Here is a 20,107-nt window from a genome sequence, read left to right as displayed (position 1 = left end):
ATGATATTTTGACTTCTTCCTTTCCAGTTTGTATCCCTTTGGCCTCCTTCTGTTGTCTGATTGCTCTGGCTAGAACTTCGAGGACTATATTGAATAAGTAGGGAGAGAGTGGGCAGCCTTGTCTAGTCCCTGATTTTAGTGGGATTGCTTCAAGTTTCTCTCCATTTAGTTTGATGTTGTCTACTGGTTTGCTGTATATTACCTTTACTATGTTTAGATATGGGCCTTGAATTCCTGATTTTTCCAGGACTTTTATCATGAAGGCGTGTTGAATTTTGTCAGCATTTAATGAAATGATCATGTGGTTCTTATCTTTGAGTTTGTTTATATAGTGGATTACATGGATGGATTTTCGTATATTAAACCATCCATGCATCCCTGGAATGAAGCCTACTTGATCATGATGGATGATCGATCATTTTGTTGTGTTCTTGGATTCGGTTTGCAAGAATTTTATTGAGTATTTTTGCGTCAATATTCATAAGGGAAATTGGTCTGAAGTTCTCTTTCTTTGTTGTGTCTTTGTGTGGTTTTGGTGTAAGAGTAATTGTGGCTTCATAGAAGGAATTCGGTAGCGCTCCGTCTGTTTCTATTTTGAGGAAATGTTTGGACAGTATTGGTATGAGGTCTTCTATGAATGTCTGATAGAATTCTGCACTGAACCCATCTGGACCTGGGCTCTTTTTGGTTGGGAAACTTTTAATAACTGGTTCTATTTCTTTAGGAGTTATGGGGTTGTTTAGATGGTTTATTTGTTCCTGATTTAACTTTGGTACCTGATATATATTTAGAAAATTGTTCATTTCCTCCAGATTTTCTAGTTTTGTTGAATATAGGCTTTTGTAGTAGAATCGAATGTTTTTTTAATTTCTTCAGATTCTGTTGTTAGGTATCCCTTTTCATTTCTGATTTTGTTAATCTGGATACACTGTCTGTGACCTCTGATTAGTCTGGCTAAGGGTTTATCTATCTTGTTGATTTTCTCAAAGAACCAGCTCCTACTTTTGTTGTTTCTTTGTATAGTCCTTTTCGTTTCTACTTGGTTGATTTGAGCTCTGAGTTTGATTATTTCCTGCCTTCTACTCCTTTTGGGTATATTTATTTCTTTTTGTTCTAGAGGTTTTAGGTGTGCTGTCAAGCTGCTGATATATGCTCTCTCATCTTTCTTTCTGCAGGCACTCAGAGCTATGAGTTTTCCTCTTAGCACAGCTTTCATTGTGTCCCATTAAGTTTGGGAATGCTGTATCTTCATTTTCATTAAATTCTAAGAAGTCTTTAATTTCTTTCTTTCTTTCTTCCTTGATCAAGTTGTCATTGAGTAGAGCATTGTTCAACTTCCATGTATACATGGGCTTTCTGTCATTATTGTTGTTATTGAAGACCAGTGTTAGTGCATGGTGATCTGATAGGATGCATGGGATTATTTCTATCTTCCTATATCTGTTGTGGCCTGTTTTGTGACCAGTTATATGGTCAATTTTAGAGAAGGTTTCATGAGGTGCTGAGAAGAAGGTATATCCTTTTGATTTAGGATGGAATGTTCTATAAATATTTGTTAAATCCATTTGGTTCATAACTTCTGTTAGTTTCTCTATGTCTCTGTTTAATTTCTGTTTCCATGATCTGTCCATTGATGAGAGTGGGGTATTGAAATCTCCTACTATTATTGTGTGAGGTACAATGTGTGCTTTGAGCTTTAGTAAGGTTTCTTTTATAAATGTAGGTGCCCTTGCATTTGGAGCGTTGATATTTAGGATTGAGAGTTCCTCTTGGTGGATTTTTCCTTTGATGAATATGAAGTGTACTCCCTTATCTTTTTTAATGACTTTTGGTTGAAAGTCAATTTTATTTGATATTAGAATGGCAACTCCAGTTTTTTTCTTTGGGCCATTTGCTTGGAAAGTTGTTTTCCAGCCATTTACTCTGAGGTAGTGTCTGTCTTTGTCTCTGAGGTGTGTTTCCTGCATGCAGCAACATGCTGGGTCCTCTTTACGTATCAATTCTGTTAGTCTATGTCTTTTTATTGGGGAATTGAGTCCGTTGCTGTTGAGAGATATTAAGGACTAGTGATTGTCACTTCTTGTTATTTTCGTTGTTAGAGGTGGAGTTATGTTTGTTTGTCTCTCTTTTGGTTTCATTATAAGGAAATTATGTTCTTGCTTTCTGTACGGTGTAGTTTCTCTCCTTGTATTGGAGTTTTCCATCTGTTATCCTTTGTAGGGCTGGATTTGTAGAAAGATATTGTGTAAATATGGTTTTGTCATGGAATATCTTAGTTTCTCCATCTATGTTTTGAGAATTTTGCTGGATACAGTAACTTAGGCTAGTCTTTGTGCTCTCTAAGGGTCTGTATGACATCTGTCCAGGATCTCTGGCTTTCATAGACTTCTCTGGTAAGAAGTCTAGTGTAATTCTCATAGGTCTTCCTTTATATGCCACTTGACTTTTTTCCCTTACTACTTTTAATATTCTTTCTTTATTTTGTGCATTTGGTGTTTTAACTATTATATGTCAGGAGGAATTTCTATTCTGGTCCAATCTATTTGGAGTTCTGTAGGCTTCTTGTATGTTTATGGGTACCTCTTTCTTTAGGTTAGGGAAGTTTTCTTCTATAATTTTGTTGAATATATTTACTGGCCCTTTAAGCTGGGAGTCTTCACTTTCTTCTATACCTATTATCCTTAGGTTTGGTCTTGTCATTGTGTCCTGGATTCCCTGTATGTTTTGGACTAGGAGCTTTTTGCCTTTTACATTATCTTTGACAGTTGTGTCAATGTTTTCTATTGTATCATCTGCCCCTGAGATTCTCTCGACGATCTCTTGTGTTCTGTTGGTGGTGCTTGTATCTACAGCTTCTTGTTTCTTTTTTAGGTTTTCTATATCCAGGGTTGTCTCCCTTTGTGCTTTCTTTTTTTTTCCAGAGCTAGGGACCGAACCCAGGGCCTTGCGCTTGCTAGGCAAGCGCTCTACCACTGAGCTAAATCCCCAACCCCACCTGCTTTGTGCTTTCTTTATTGTTTCTATTTCCATTTCCTATTCCTTCACCTGTTTGGTTGTGTTTTCCTTTAATTCTTTCAGGGATTTTTGTCTTTCCTCTCTAAGGGCTTCTACTTGTTTACTTGTGTTTTCCTGCATTTCTTCAAGGGAGTTCTTTACATCTTTCTTAAAGTCCTTCATCATTATCAAAAAATGTGATTTTAAATCTAAATCTTGCTTTTCTGGTATGTTTGGATATCCAGTATTTTCTTTGGTGGGAGTACTGGGCTCTGATGATGCCATGTAGTCTTGGTTTCTGTTGCTTCGGTTCCTGCGCTTGCCTCTACCCATTGGGTTGTCTCTGGTGTTTGCTCATCATGCTGTTTCTGGGAGTGACTTGGCCCTGCTGTAGGCCTCTGTGACAGCACTCCTGTAGAACTGTTTTCCTGTTTTCTTTCAGCCTTTCCTGAGAACAGGTGTTCTGATTTCAGCTATGGCTGCACTCCTGAAGACCGTCTTCCATCTCTAGGCATGGGCAGGAATCAAAGGATTCTACCCCTGATTGCTCGAAGGTCCTTGCACCCAGCAGGCACAGTTGGCACTATGCAATTCCCTCTTGGGTCTGGACTGTGGGCAGAGGGTATTCTCCTCTGACTTCTCAGGAGTATCCACACTTCTGAGAGTCCAGCTCTCTCCCCCATGGGATTTGGGTGCAGGGAGATGTTTGGCTGGTTCAGTTCAGTCCTGGGCTCAGACTAGAACTGCAGGTACTGACGGCTGTCTGTTCCTATATCCCTGTGTCCAGAGGCACTGTGCAGTTTCTCCTTGGACCAGGGATGTGGGCCGAGGTGTGCAGAGGTGGCAGTCTGTCCTGCAGTCCCAGGATGTCTGCATTCCTGGGTGGACAGCTCTTTTCCCCATGGGATTTGGGTGCAGGGAACACACACTCACTCTCTCTCTCTCTCTCTCTCTCTCTCTCTCTCTCTCTCTCTCTCTCTTAAGATCTGAGTGGTGTTTTGCTGTCTGCTTGTGATCCTGTGAGGAGGTCCTGGCAGAGATGCTCATAGCTTTCCTCTATTCTAGAAGATGTCCCTCATGGCAAATGCTTAGCTCATGAGAGTCTTTTTGCTACTTTCCTCAGATTCTTAGAAGAGGTCTCAGGTTACCTTGAAATTCTCAGAGCACTTTTGGCTTGTCTGACTTTCCTGACTACTGCACCTGTCAGTTTATCCATGGGTCAACTTCTTCCACATCAGACTTGTTGACCTCTTAAAGAGTTGGTGTCCTGCAGAACACTGTGGAATGTCCTGCCAAGGAGATTCCCATGGTGGCAGCAACTATACACTGGCATTACACAGGGGGAAGTAGACTTGCCCTCCCACTCCCCATCTCTACCATGGAAAGTTGTGACCTGGGCCAACACGTTTCATACGTTACTTAATCATATGTGGACTCTATTGATCTAGACTGTAAAACTCTAAGCCATTGTAGTGGATTGGTCTGTTGCTGCTTGTATTCTAATGCTAAATACTGGCTCTCACGATCTGGTTGCTCCTGACAAGCAGATCTTCATGGGTCCACCAAGTGATGCTATGTAAATCTTGCTCCCCAACTTAACTGACCGTTGAAAGACTGAAGCCTGTGATTGGGCAGTAGAGGGAGGAAGGTGGAACTTGAGGATCGAGTGAGGGGGTTGCATGTAGAGAAAAAAAGTGGGAAAGAAGAACATGGAGGTGGAGGAAGCAGCCGTGAGAGGAAGTGGACCATGAGCAAAGGCCAGGAAAACAGTAATAAGGGACATTATGGCTGGGACATAAGTTAGCATAGCTATGAATCTGCCCAGCCCAGGCTCACAGCTTGTAAATAACGCCTGGGTTGTGTGTCTCTGTCCAGGCCAGATAGGCTGCTTACTTACCTTTTACAAGCCATAGGTGTAGTTAAAGCCCCTGAGAACTAGATTGATTTAAAATGGTCCAATTTCCCCGACAGTAAGCTGCTTTTCCAAAGGACTGCCTTGTTTCTTTTATCTTTAATTAATATTATGCAGCATAAAATGAGAAAGTTATTAAATGGAATACAGAACATAGTGAATGTTTGACATCCAGCATTGCCCTTCTGAGTTCAAACATGCGTCTGACATCCAAGCACCCGGTGCCCTAGCTGCTCCAAGAAGGCTTCTTCCCAAGATTCCATAGCTATGGATGCATGCATGCAAGTACACATTCACACAAGTACATGTGCACATGCAGACATTTGCACACATACATATGCACATACGTACACACAGGCACACGTACATGTGCATATGGGGTAGCAGCCTGATTCTCTCCCCGTCCTTTGACACACGTGATGGCATGCTCTTCTCACCATTTAACACTCGCTGATTACACTGGCAGATTCACGTTGCAGGTCTACTGTATCTAGTCATAAACCACCCGTAGTCTCTCTTTGCTCGCTGTGTACACTTTCACCAAACAGATATCTCCTAGTTAATTAAAGTGCTAGTGAGTGGTTACAACATTAGCGTCTTTTGGTCTGTTTTTTAGAACAGGGTGTCATGTAGGTCAGGCTGCTTAGAACTCTCAAAAGTTGACCTTGAACTCCTGGTTTTGCTACCTGAATCTCTTCTCCCGGGTGCTGAGATCACAGGCGTCTGCCACAGCACCTCCCTTGACATCGCAAACAATGCTACAACATCAGTGCGTGGACATTTCTCTGTGTGTGTATAAATTGTGAAATGACATTTTTAAAAGTAGTACTCTCTGAATTCTGTTTTTATTTGGATTTTTTTTGAGAATTTCTACCTGGGTACAATAGTTATGTGATTTCTGCCCCTTCTCTTTAATTACTTTTGTGTGTGTGTGCATGTGTGTGTGCATGTGTGTGTGCATATGTGTATGTGCATGTGTGTGCATGTGTGTGCATGTGTGTGTGCATATGTGTGTGCATGTATGTGTGTGCGTGTGTGTGCATGTGTGTGTGCGTGTGTGCGTGCATGTGTTTGTGCATGTGTGTGCATGTGTGTGCATGTGTGTGTATGTGTGTGTACATGTGTATGTGTGCATGTGTGTGTGCATGTGTGTGCATGTATGTGTGTATGTGTGTGTGCATGTGTGTGTGCGTGTGTGTGTGCGCACGCGCGCGTGTGTGTGTGTGTGTGTGTGTAAATACAGCTTCCACCAAATTCATCTAGTGTTGCTTGTATGTATACATGCTCTGGGTTAGATAACCAATCAGGGGCCTCATCCAGGAGAAAGCTGATTCTCCCTTTCTTAGCAGCCATTGGCTCATCTGCAGGTAAAGCTTCGTGAGATTTCTCCCATCCATGTGGCTTGTTGGTCGGTGTAGTCATTGTGTTGGTCTTCCTTAGGTAACTATTGTTGAGATTTCATAGATGCAACTGCTCTGTCACATGTAGATGTCCCTCACAGCAGATGTCCCAGGCCTCTGGCTCTTATCATCTTTCTGCCCCCTTTCCTTGGTGTTCTCTGAGGCTTAGGTATGCGGGTTATAGTGTATATGCATCAATGGCCGTTGAGCACCCTGTGACCAGTTGTGTTTTGCATTTTGACCAGTTGTAGATTTCTGTAATGGTCTCCAGCAGCTGCAGAGTGAAGCTTCTTTGATGAAAGGTGGGAACTGTACTTCCTGTGGATATAAGGATAAATACTTCAAATGATACTGGTTGAGGAAAATGGCCGTTACCAGGGTCTATTCTCGTGCCCATGTAAGTTACCCACATGTAGGGTAGCAAGGGTTATAGTACCAGGCAGTTTGAGATGGGGTCTTACTGTGTCCCCCTTCCTGGCCTGAGACTCACAGACATCCACCTGCCTCTGCTTCCCAAGTGTTGAAATTAAAGGCACGTGACGTTATGCCTGACATTTGTAATTCTTCTATCAAAATACACGAACTAAATTCTCTTGTTTTTTTGTTTTTGTTTTTGTTTTTAACTTTTAGGGAAGTCTTGAGGTTTTCTCTGGACTGGGACTGGTAGCAGGTCCTCCTTTGGGTGGCCTTTTGTATCAATCCTTTGGCTACGAGGTGCCCTTTATTTTTCTGGGGTGCATAGTTCTGCTGATGATACCACTCAACCTATGCATTTTGCCTAGCTATGGTAAGTTCAAACTTAATACTCATTCTAGACTTTTTATTTGATCTTTATGTCTTAGCAAAGGTCCCATTGTGGTATGTTAGCTTTCAGTTAATGTAATCACTGATACTTCTTTTCCTGTACCCTCAGAAACTGGTTCTCTTTCCTAAAATATGGGTGATAATTTATGAGGATTTTTGCTTACAAAGGACTGGGACTATAGCTTAGTTAACAGAGAGAGGGAGAGAGAGAGGGAGAGAGAGAGAGAGAGAGAGAGAGAGAGAGAGAGAGAGAGAGAGAACTTACCTAGCCTGTGTGAAGCACTAGGTGTGCTCTCTAGCTCCACGTAACCAGAACACAGTGGTGCTCCCCATTAAGACACCTCAGCTAGAGAGTGAGTTTGAGGCCAGCCTAGGTTGCATGAGGCCCTATCTTTAAAATAAAATTTAGGAGAATCAGATCTTTAATTTCAGTTCACAAGTCATTACCACTGGGCTGAACTAAAATTGTTGTGGGCAACATATTTTGTCTTCAAAGCAGTAAAAGCAAAGCAAGATCCCTATAAGTTCTAGGCCAACATGACTTTTAGGTTCTTTTTTTTTTAATAAGGTCTCACTGTGTAGTCCTGCCTGTCCTGGAACTTACAGGTTGGCCTTCCACTCACAGCGATCTTCCTGCTTCTATCATTCCCAACTCTAGGTCCACTTTGTGTACTGAGCAACTTCTAGGCCATCCTGGGCACAAAGTATCATGTTGGTTTCTCACTCTGTTAGTTTCTTTGAGATACATTGCAAACAAACTAAAACATTCAATGTAGGAGGGCAAGGCCAATCCTTCCTTCCCAGTGGGCCTTCTGCCTGTCTGTGTAGCAGTAACAGTTACAAGGCTAACAGGTCCCTGGCCCAGTAATGGAATCAGTCTGGATTCAAGGCTTCTGTTCACATATGAATCACTGGTCTCTGTGACAAGCAGGTATATATTGTCAGGGACCCATGATCACTGGTTAACTGATAGGAGTTAACCAGAGCAAGGAGCACAGAACAGTTTGCACCATCAGGGACTTAGTTGTGACTCATTTATAGTCCCTTTGGTCCAAATGAAATTTACTAGCCAGTTTATGTACATTTTAAGCATTCCTTCTTAGCAGGGTAGTCAACTTGTACACTTGCAGGGTTACCATGTAACAGAGCTCGAGAGTTAGGGAACTGGGGAGAGCAGAGCCAGAGAGGCAATACCACAGTAAACCACAAGGTGGTGCTCATCTTCTCTGCAAATGTAAGGAATCAGTGTTTGGTTTGGTTTCCCTTAGTTTAGCATTCTGGTTTTCATCCAGGTATGATTTTAATATTTGATCATTAATTAAAAAAAACAGTCAGCAACAGACCTGGAGAGATGGGTTAGTGGTGAAGAACATTGGCTGCTCTTCCAGAGGTCCTGGGTTCAATTTCCAGCACCACATGGTGACCCAAAACCGTCTGTATCATCAATTCCAGGGGTCTACACCCTCTTCTGACCTCCTTGGGCATCAGTCATGCATGTGGCCTGTACACAAGCAGGCAGGTGAACCACTCACACATATAAAATAAATAAGTCTAATTAAAAAAAAATAGGGCTGGAGAGATGACTCAGCAGTTAAGAACATCGACTGTTCTTTCAGAGGCCCTGAGTTCAATTCCCAGAAACTCCACAGTGGCTCACAACCATCTGTAATGGGATCTGATGCCCCCTTCTCATGCATCTGAAGAGAGCGACAGTGTACCCACATATAAAATAAATAAATCTTAAAAAGAAAAGAAAGGGGTTAGACATGTAGCAGAAAAAAATAACCATTACATTAGGAAACGAGAAAAGAGCTAAGATAGACAAATTAAAACTGGAATTAAAAGAAATCCTTAAGGACACTAAAGGCTGTAGTTCAGATTGGAGTGTTCCTATTTAAGTTTACGCTTACAGTTATTGAAAGTTTTTTTTTTTTTTTTGGTTCTTTTTTTTTTTTTTTTCGGAGCTGGGGACCGAACCCAGGGCCTTGCGCTTCCTAGGCAAGTGAAAGTTTTAATGAAGACAACTAGGATAGTAACCAAATTGTCTTTTGTGTTGACACATTGGCAGAATTGGGTGTTCTGTGCCCTCTGTCCATTCCTTCTACCCCCAAGCACAGCCAGCGATACTTAGTGTGATGTGCTAGGAGCCCGTGACACTCATTCCCATATCTGCTCTCCAGTTGTCCCCTGATGTTCTGTTTTAGTACTCTTGGCATGTCACTTCACTCATTAAAACCCTCAACCTGAGAACCCGAGGGGATCTGCTTTACACCGTGGTGACAGGAGGATCTATAATAGTCCCACCTCCTTTGTGGGCCACACGCTACAAGACAGCTCCTGTGCTCCGAACCAGAGCACACACCAAGCCCCCTTCTACTATGTTTTTTTTAAAAGATTTATTTATTTTTATGTATATGAATATGCTGTAGCTGTTTTCAGACACACCAGAAGAGGACATCAGATCTCATTACAGATGGTTTTGAGCCACCATGTGGTTGCTGGGAATCGAACTCAGGACCTCTGGAAGAGCAGTCAGTGCTCTTAACCACTGAGCCATCTCTCCAGCCCTATACTGTGTTTTTATGTGTGCACACATACCCATGATAGCATTTAATTTAAAATTAGGCACAGTTAAGAGATTTACAATAGGGGGCTGGTGTGGTGGCTCAGTGGTTAAGAGCACTGGCTACTCTTTCAGAGGACCAGAGATCAATTTCCAGCACCCACACAGTGGCTCACAACCAACTCTAACTCACATCTCAGGACAGAGCATCCTCGTCTGGCCTACACAGCACCAGGAACACATGGCACAGGCGTGCATACAGGCAAAACACCGCAGACACATAAAATAAATAATTTGTAAAAGGAGGCAATAATAATGAAAGTATAAGAGAAGTAGGAGATTACTATAATTAAAGTCATTTACAATTTAGAAACTCATTTATTATTATTATTATTATTATTATTATATAATTTTGTTTTTAAGACAGGGTTTTTCTGTGCAGCCCTGGCCATTCTGGACCAGGCTGGACTTGAATTCCGTGGTTCACCTGCCTCTGCCTCTTGAGTTCTGGGATTAAAGGTTTGCACCGCCACAGCCCAGCTCTATTGCTTACTTTACGTGGCATTGCAGACAGTGAGGAGGTGAGCTCTCAACACAAAGCTGTCATCGTACTTGGGGATTACTAAGAGTGGATTTTAAACGTTCTCATGGAGAAAATGACAAGTATGAGAGGTAAAGTGTGGCCTTTGTTAGTTCCTTGGGTTTAGTCATTCCACTGCACACACGTGCACACACATATACAAACATCAGTGTCATAAACTACTCATTTTTACTTAATTTGTTGTTTAAGCTAATTTGTTGTCCAAGGCTGCCCCCCTATCTCTATCTGAACCATGATAAGATTGCAGGCAAACTCAAAATATAATCTTTATGAAACACACACCCTATCCTCAAAGCCATTTGAGCAGTTGTTGAGTGTCAATAAAAGAGTTGTCACATGAAGTTGAATTTGAATATCGAACTCTTCCATAGCCTCTACTGTCCCGGTATGGTCTATCTCTGTCCTGTTTTCTAAGTAGTTTCCTCAAATCTCTTACTGTAGGATAACAGTGTCAAGTGGCTTTTTTATGGACTTCCCCACTCCCCTCCCCCATCTCTGATACATTTCAGAGCAGGCGTTGGTAACCAGGGACTTCTGTCTCTACAAGGAGAATAGCAATACCAGGATTTGGAGGAAACACAGGGACACCCAAGTAGCCTTGCAACATTCTGTAGCTTTTGCTATATTCTAATGAAGAGTTTTCACTTACACCAGTAAAGTGTTGCTTTTAGTAGGTGTTTTGATACATTCTTTTATCTTAAACCTAAAACTTTTGTAAACTTTGCTTATTTCATTTTATGTGTGAGTTCTTGACTGTGTGTACATCTGTGACCATGTGCACATCTGGTGCCCACAGAGTTCAGAAAGAGAGGGCATTAGATCCCCTGAAAATGGAGTTAGAGATGGATGTGAGCTGCTGTGTGGGCACTGGGATCTGAACCTGTATCTTTTGCAAGAGCAGCAAGTGTTCTTAACCACTGAGCCATAAATTATAACGGATTATGCTTTCTGTATACACAAGAAATGTAACAGACTAAAATAAAGGTTTTATAATTAAAGTATTTTTATTTTAATATTATATTATTTGCTGTTTTTGGTCTCTGTGTGTTTATGTGTGCAAGCATGCATGTGTATGTAGCCCTGGCTGTCTTTCTTGAAAACCAGGATGGCCTCAAACTTAGACTCTAACAGCCTCTTTCTCTCTCTCAATTTCTGGGCTTAAAGGCATGTACTCCTGTGCCTGGTTATTTTTATCATTTTAAATTGTGTGTTTGTGTGTGTGTGTGTGTGTGTGTGTGTGTGTGTGTGTGTGAGGATGTGTGAGGATGTGTGTGTGTGTTTGTGTGAGGATGTGTGTATGTGTGTGTGTGTGAGGATGTGTGTGTGTATGTGTGTGGATGTGTGTGTGTGTGAGAGGATGGGTGTGTGTGTGTGAGGATGTGAGGGTGTGTGTGTATGTGTGTGTGTGTGAGGATGTGTGTGTGAGATATGTGTGTGAGGATGGGTGTGTGTGTGTATGTGTGAGGGTGTGTGTGTGTATGTGAGGATGTGTGTGTGTGTGTGTGTGTGTGTGTGTGTGTGCAGAGACATAGGATCCCCTGGAGCTGGATGTACAGGTGAATGTGATACTGTACCTGACATGGGTACTGGAAGCAGAACTCTGCTCCTCTTATAGAGAAGTGACTGCTCTTAACTTGCTGAGCCATCTTTCTAGCCCATCTCTTGTCATTTTCAATTCAAATTCTTACAGTTCAAAATCCACTACAGATCAACCACCTGATGGCAATACCTGATTTTACCACAAGATGGCACTATTTCCCCTCTAAAGTAAAATACAGCGGTTTTTGACTAGCAGGCAGGCTGTCTATTCCGAATATTTCCCTGAGAATATTACTTAAAACAGCAGAAGTTTGTCCCCTCTTTAAATTTTTAGACATTGTATACACATGGTTATTGTGAGGCATGATGACAGATGCCGTGAGGAAAACGGGAATCTATGAGGGATAATCCTGTCCCTCAGTGGAGTGTCATGGTCACAGCTAGAGAGGTCTCTGTCCAGGGTCACAGTAATCAATTCTTTTTCTTCTCTCTCTCTCTCTCTCTCTCTCTCTCTCTCTCTCTCTCTCTCTCTCTCTCTCTCTCTCTCTCTCTCTCTCTCCCCCTCTCTCCCTCTCTCTCTCTCCCTCTCTCTCTCCCTCTCTCTTTTTGTTTGTTTGTGTTTTGAGACAATGTTTCTCTGTGTAGCCCTGGCTGACCTGGAACTCTCTCTGTATACCAGGCTGGCCTGGAACTCACAGAGATCCACCTGCCTCTGCCTCAGGAATGCTGGGATTAAAAGTGTGTGCCACCACCGCCTGACTCACAGTAATCAATTCTAACCAAGCTCCTGAAAGACAGGTGACAGAACTTTACACCAAGTGTCTGAGCTTCGCTCTCTGATGAACTCCGTGGGTGTTTTTAGACCGATTAATCTGTTTTAGGTGGTGCCCACAGTCAATGTTCCTTTTCCAGGGCTTCTGCTCCTGAGTCTTTAAGAATGTGTGGAGGGCTGCAGAGACAGCTGTGAGGTTCAGAGCGCTTGCTGGCTGTCTCAGGACTGAGTTCCGTGTTGAAACTTAGTAGAGAGAGAGTAAATCAGTCATCTGCTCTGACTGGAGGTGTTCAGGTAGCCATGCCTGATACTCAGATAGGCATGAGCGTGGATTAGGAGACTGGGAGAAGTGATCCTAAATGATAAAAGTAGTTTACACAATAACACTGACTTCTAGCCTCTTGATACAATGTTTATTTTGCACTCATAAAAATAACCCCGGTCTTGTTTTAGAAAACAAATGAGAAGCCTTCCTTAACCACACACACACACACACACACACACACACACACACACGGACACATGGACACACAGACACATACACATTGACACACATACACATACGTGTGTGCACACACGCATGCGCACATTTCCCTGACAGAGCTCAAAGCTTGGATGGCGCTTTCTCTACAGCTGTTCATTCCACTGTCCCATCCAAAAGGCCTTACTTCTAGATTGTAACTTAAAAACCTCCCTGCACACTGATTCCACTGGATTCTATTTGTATTTGAAAAGCTGAGGAATATTTTTTTTTATTTTGGGGTTTTGTTTTGTTTGTCTTTTGAGATGAGGCTTACATAGCCAGGTTGACTTCTCTTACTATGTAGCCAAGGATGAAATGAATTCCTGAACCTCCCACATGCTGAGATGGCGGGCATACCTTACCACGCCAGGATACGAGGATAAAAGTCAGTCTTCTAAATAAAATGCACTGTGGGTTCTAAAGAGGAAGAGTTTAGAAGCTGATGTAGATGATACTGTTTCAGACAACTCCACAGTACAATTGTTTTTATATGCTACATAAAGTCTTACCAGCTTTGCCCTCAAAGTAAGTTAAAAGGTAACGCTAAGAAATGTTAATTGCTACAATGTATCTGTTTTTATTTTTAACCCCAAGAGTCCGATGCAGGGAAACAGTCCTTCTGGAAACTTGTCACCTTACCCAAGATCGGTCTTATAGCCTTCGTGATCATCTCTCTCAGCTCCTGCTTCGGCTTCCTCGACCCGACCCTGTCTCTCTTTGTCATGAAGAAGGTAAGCACTGCTCGGCCACAGTGGCCATGATTTTGTGCCCCAGGCTCCTTAGGAGAAGAGTTTTAGTGGTGAGAAGGAGGTAGACAGGGAGCTGCCCTCTGGGGAAGACCGTCTTCAATCAGTGTTGTTCTTTGAGGGGTGCGGCTCTGTGATCTGGGGTCTGATCCACTAAGAAAAAACAATCTCCCCCCAGCGTCCAGTGCATCATCTCCCTCTACCCAAGACCGTGCTCACGTTGTTTCAGGTCTGTGCCATCTATGTGGGTATCTTCCATGCTACCAACTAGGTCACCTTTTCCCTACTCGTGTGAGTTGTAATGAGGCATTAGGAGTGGTCACTAGGTCATTAGGTCACTAGGTCACTAGGTACCTAGGTCACTAGGTCTTCTGATGTGAGTTGTCCTTCTCTCTCTCCCAGAAGTCTCCTGGTGCACTTTATTTTTAGCTATTTGATATAATCAGATGACGATGGTCTAGACTACAGACTAGGAGAAAGGAAAGCTGTTTTGCTTTTCACACGACATACCCTTTCTTGCACTGAACCTGGTCCCCAAAAACCATACCTAGGGCTAGGATCCAAGAACATCCTTTAATAAGTAAGTTCTGTGTGGAACTTTTTTTTTTGCATACATAAAATTTGAGAAATACTGTATATGAAAATGTAACAGTTTGTAGGAATGAAATGTTTAACATCAAATGCTACAAAATAAAACTTCTGATAGGTGGTTGGAATTTCTTTTTCCTCCTTAGAAAAAAGTATTTACCCATGTACAAGGTGAGAAAAAGTTAAAGAGAATTCGATTAAAGCTAATCTTTTTTAATCCCAAATATTATTATAAAAACAAACAAATTTTATTATATAAAAATATCATACTAATATATATTCTATTATTAATATATTCCCCCATATAAAGCACCCTACCCTTTCTCCTAATTCTTTCCCCACCTCTTCTTTTTTCATTTTTATTAAATTTTATTTTTTCATTTATTCACTTTACATCCTGTTCACTGCCCCCTCCTGTCACCCCCTCCCTGTCACCCCCTCCCACAATCCTTCCTTCCTCCCTCTTCCCCTTCTCCTCTAAGCTGGTCTCCCCCCATCCCGGTTATCCCCTTGATCTGTGAGGCTAGGTGCATCCCTCTAAGACCAGACAAGGCAGCCCAGCTAGAAGGGCAAATCCCATGGACAGGCAACAGCTTTTGCTGTTGTGGGATATCCCTCCCTCCAGTTGTCTTGATTGATAATTTGATTACATAGAAAAGTACCTAAGAAATTAGTAAGGTGCATCTCTTGGTAAGGCTTGAGGTTATTGCAGACAGCACTACCTAGGTGGGGTGCCCTGAATGTTGGAGTAAAGCAGGAAGAAAGGAGAAAGCCAGCAAGCACAAGCTGCTTCCTGGCTGCTCTCATGAGAGTCCTGTGTTCTCCTGCAGCCTCCCTTCCAGGATGTTCTGAAACCAAGAACCAGAATGAGCTACAATCTCCCCCTTCACACTGTTCCCTAGGCACAGCCATGGACAGCGATCCACACAACTGACAGACTTCTGTTAACAGAGCTCAGGCAGAGGAGGGAAGGGGGGGATGTTTACTTTAAAGAGAGATGTAGCGTTCGACGTTAACATGGCATTTCTTTTCCAGTTCAGTTTGTCGACTGGATACGTGGGACTGGTCTTCCTGGGTCTGTCTCTATCCTACGCCATCTCTTCGCCGCTGTTTGGTCTACTCAGTGATAAGATGCCTGTACGTACACTGATTTACGCTTGAGTTGCTTTTGCATGTTTAGATCTGTAGTTACTTCCTCAGAGTCCCGAAGCTCCATTGCTTAAAGCTGACATCTTCAGCTGTGAGAGAGAGAATCCAGTGTCTCCCAGCCTCAGTTGTTGCTGTGGTGGACACAAGTTCAATATTTCAGTGAAAATGAGTCTGATGCTAAAGCTCCTGCAAATGATAGACTATGAAATTTCCTCCTCCTCTTCCTCTTCCTCTTCCTCTTCCTCTTCCTCTTCCTCCTCCTCCTCCTCCTCCTCCTCCTCCTCCTCCTCCTCCTCCTCCTCCTCCTCCTCTTCTTCTTCTTCTTCTTCTTCTTCTTCTTCTTCTTCTTCTTCTTCTTCTTCTTCTTCTTCTTCTTCTTCTTCTTCTTCTTCTTCTTTTCTTTTAAGTGAGGGCCTCACTATATGGCTCAGACTGGTCTGGAATTCGGTCCCCTTGCTTCAAACTTCCCTAAGCTAGGATTGCAGTCTGTCATTGATAAGACAAGCCTGACTTATACTTTCTAAAGCTTCCTTAATGAACCAAACAAAATAAAATAAAACAAAAACCCCAATCCTGATAACAAAGGCAGAGTCTTAAAAGTTATTGATTTGATCAGATTGAGAAACGGTTACAGGGAGATTCTGACTTAGTGAGTCTGAGACGAGGCCCTGTAAATGTGCACCCACCATTTAGTCATTCAGTAGCCATCTTGAAAAGAATCCCTTCTACTCCCCACCAGTTTGGCCTAACCCATTCGATCTGCATGACTGAAATGCAGAAGCAGCACCGTTAACCAGACCTCACATTTCCTCGGCTGCTTCTGAGGCCTTACTGCTTACATTTTGTATTTTTTAGCTTTGCACATACATTTATCAATATCTATCTATAAATAGATAGATAGATATAAAATGGGGATTCAATTAGTAACCCAAGTTTCTTTTTTTAATTCAAGATTTATTTATTTATTATATATGAGTACAATGTAGTTGTCTTCAGACACACCAGAAGAGGGCATCAGATCTCATTACAGATGGTTGTGAGCCACCATGTGGTTGCTGGGAATTGAACTCAGGTCCTCTGGAAGAGCAGTCAGTGCTCTTAACCCCTGAGCCATCTCTCCAACCTGTAACCCAAGTCTCAAAAGGATGATATTTTCTTTTTAAACAAGTTCTACCTTCATTCTTGTTTGTGTCTGTGGACATGTATGCCACAGGTATAAGGGTGACCTCAGAGACCAGGAGCGGGCATTGGCTCTCCTGGACCTGACATAGGTGCTGGGAACAAATGTGCGTGCGTCCTGTGGAGGAGGACCAATACAGCGTTAGTAGTATATGTATTAATAGTTCAACAATGACTTTGGCCGGGCAGTGGTGGCGTGTGCCTTTAAACCCTGCACTTAGGAGGCAGAGGTGGGTGGATCTCTGTGAGTTCAAGGCCAGCCTGGTCTACAGAGGAGTTCCAGGATAGCCAGGGCTACAGAGGAAAACCCTGCTTCAAAAAATCACACCCCCAACACCCAAACTTCAAATAAAAAAATACCTCCCAAAAAACAAACAAACAAACAACCACAACAAAAAAAAAAACCCAATGACTTTGATTTGGAACTATATCGAAAGAACTTTTAACCACATCTCAGCCTTTGGAGCTAAATGTGAAGACATAACCTTAAGCCAGACATCACGGTGGCAAATGTCAGTCACCCAGCTCCTGAGAGGCAAGAGGACTAAGAGAAAATTAGTTTGATGCCAGCCAGGGCTATATTGCAAGACCTTGCTTCAAAAAGAAAGGCACAGGCACATTCTTCCCTATTTGTAATAGTTCATGATGTGCAGATCTGTGGTGAGCTCCCTCCCTATGGGACTCCTACCCTTATCTTGCAAAATACCCTCCTTGCCCTAAAGTTTATCATCTACCGATTTTCTCTTAAATGCATAACTTCATTTGTTTCAGTGGATTGGGATTTTCGAATGTTATTACTGTAATTTTTTTAAAAAATTGTTCGATTACAGAGGGTCATTCTGTTTAAGCTTTAAATTCTTTTTCTCTACTAGAATCTAAGGAAATGGTTTCTGGTTTTTGGAAACTTAATCACAGCTGGCTGCTACATGCTCTTAGGACCTATACCCCTTCTGCACATTAAAAGGTAACATTTCTTGTCCTCCACGTTTTTGGAGAGAGAGGAATTAACTTTTTAAATGGCTTGGTACTGTGGACACTGCTATTTTAACAATGACCTTGACTCAGGACTGGACTGGACCGTTTGCCTGACTGACAGAGCCTCTCAGGACTGGACTGGACCGTTTGCCTGACTGACAGAGCCTTATTTACTAGGAGTTGTCAGTGTTGTAAGCAAATCGTAACACATGAAATCTTTATCAAATGAGAAAAATGCTGATTCTTTTTTTTTTTTTTTTAGTATTTTACTACAACTTTTTATTTGTTGGTTTTGGGGTTTTTGTTTTGGTTGGTTGGTTTTTGTTTGTTTGAGACAGGATCTCTCTGTGTAGCCCTCGTTGACAGGAAGCTCACTCTGTAGAGTAGGCTGCCCTTAGATAGATCCACCTGCCTCTGCCTCTGGAGTGCAGTCTTGATACTGTGCTTTTGAGGCAGAGGGCGGGCAGGGAGAGGGAGAGCTAAATGTGCGGCTACAACTGTCAGGAGTTGCCAAAAAAGAAAGTTGCCATTTTTAACAGCATTGAGTGCTTAGTATGGGTAGACTCTGAATGGCTGTCTGTTCATTTGATGTTCTTTAATTTCTTTTAACAGCATTTCCGTTTCCATCAGTATAGCGATCTTGTAATTATCATTGTTGTTGTTGTTTTTGTTGTTGTTGTTATTATATTATTATTATTATTATTATTATTATTATTATTATTATTGGTTTTTTGGGACAATATTTCTCTATGAAGTCCTGACCTGGTCTGGGAAATCTATCTTTTTTTTTTTTCAGTTACTACTGTACTTTATTGTGTTCAACCAAATCACCATGTTACAAAAATAGCAAGCTGCCATAATAAAAAATAAGGCTCCTCTATCCAGCACCAGATAGCATCATTTTACTTTCAAGCCTAGAAATTGCACACTTGTATATAAACCAATCGAAGATGAGAATTGAGAGTTCATCTTGGTGGATTTTTCCTTTGATGAATATGAAGTGTCCTTCCTTATCTTTTTTGATGACTTTTAATTGAAAATTGATTTTATTTGATATTAGAATGGCTACTCCAGCTTGCTTCTTCTGACCATTTGCTTGGAAAGTTGTTTTCCAGCCTTTCACTCTGAGGTAGTGTCTGTCTTTGTCTCTGAGGTGTGTTTCCTGTAGGCAGCAGAATGCAGGGTCCTCATTGCGAATCCAGTTTGTTAATCTATGTCTTTATTGGGGAGTTGAGGCCATTGATGTTGAGAGATATTAAGGAATAGTGATTATTGCTTCCTGTTATATTCATATTTGGATGTGAGGTTATGTTTGTGTGCTTTCATTCTCTTTATTTTGTTGCCAAGACGATTAGTTTCTTGCTTCTTCTAGGGTATAGCTTGCCTCCTTATGTTGGGCTTTACCCTTTATTATCCTTTGTAGTGCTGGATTTGTAGAAAGATATTGTGTAAATTTGGTTTTGTCATGGAATATCTTGGTTTCTCCATCTATGTTAATTGAGAGTTTTGCAGGATACAGTAACCTGGGCTGGCATTTGTGTTCTCTTAGGGTCTGTATGACATCAGTCCAGGATCTTCTGGCCTTCATAGTTTCTGGCGAGAAGTGTGGTGTGATTCTGATAGGTCTGCCTTTATATGTTACTTGACCTTTTTCCCTTACTGCTTTTAATATTCTTTCTTTATTTTGTGCGTTTGGTGTTTTGACAATTATGTGACGGGAGGTGTTTCTTTTCTGGTCCAATCTATTTGGAGTTCTGTAGGCTTCTTGTATGCCTATGGGTATCTCTTTTTTTAAAAGGTTAGGGAAGTTTTCTTCTATGATTTTGTTGAAGATATTTACTGGTCCTTTGAGCTGGGAGTCTTCACTCTCTTCTATACCTATTATCCTTAGGTTTGATCTTCTCATTGAGTCCTGGATTTCCTGTATGTTTTGGACCAGTAGCTTTTTCTGCTTTACATTATCTTTGACAGTTGAGTCAATGATTTCTATGGAATCTTCTGCTCCCGAGATTCTCTCTTCCATCTCTTGTATTCTGTTGGTGAAGCTTGTATCTACAGCTCCTTGTCTTTTCTTTTGATTTTCTATGTCCAGGGTTGTTTCCATGTGTTCTTTCTTGATTGCTTCTATTTCCATTTTTAATTCCTTCAACTGTTTGATTGTGTTTTCCTGGAATTCTTTCAGGGATTTTTGCGATTCCTCTCTGTAGGCTTCTACTTGTTCTCTAAGGGAGTTCTTTATGTCTTTCTTGAAGTCCTCCAGCATCATGATCAAATATGATTTTGAAACTAGATCTTGCTTTTCTGGTGTGTTTGGATATTCCGTGTTTGCTTTGGTGGGAGAATTGGGCTCCGATGATGCCAC

General features: G+C 41.8%; 1 protein-coding gene across 2 annotated transcripts in view; it reads left to right on the top strand.

Moving 5' to 3' along the window:
- Slc18b1 (solute carrier family 18 member B1) overlaps positions 1-20,107 on the top strand; it is a 42,387-nt gene that overhangs the window by 16,203 nt on the left and 6,077 nt on the right. For both annotated transcript variants that reach the window (XR_015628662.1, NM_001400828.1), the window contains 4 exon segments: positions 6,937-7,093; positions 13,703-13,839; positions 15,478-15,579; positions 17,643-17,734. Coding sequence is in view for 1 of the 2 variants with exons in the window: in NM_001400828.1 (NP_001387757.1) it covers positions 6,937-7,093; positions 13,703-13,839; positions 15,478-15,579; positions 17,643-17,734 (488 nt within the window). In the remaining variant the exon portion in view is untranslated.

This window comes from Rattus norvegicus, chromosome 1, assembly GCF_021556685.1.
Source record: "Rattus norvegicus strain SHRSP/BbbUtx chromosome 1, alternate assembly SHRSP_T2T, whole genome shotgun sequence".
NCBI lineage: Eukaryota > Metazoa > Chordata > Mammalia > Rodentia > Muridae > Rattus > Rattus norvegicus.
Note: the sequence above shows the minus strand (reverse complement) of the source record. Positions and strands in the feature narration are given on the sequence as shown.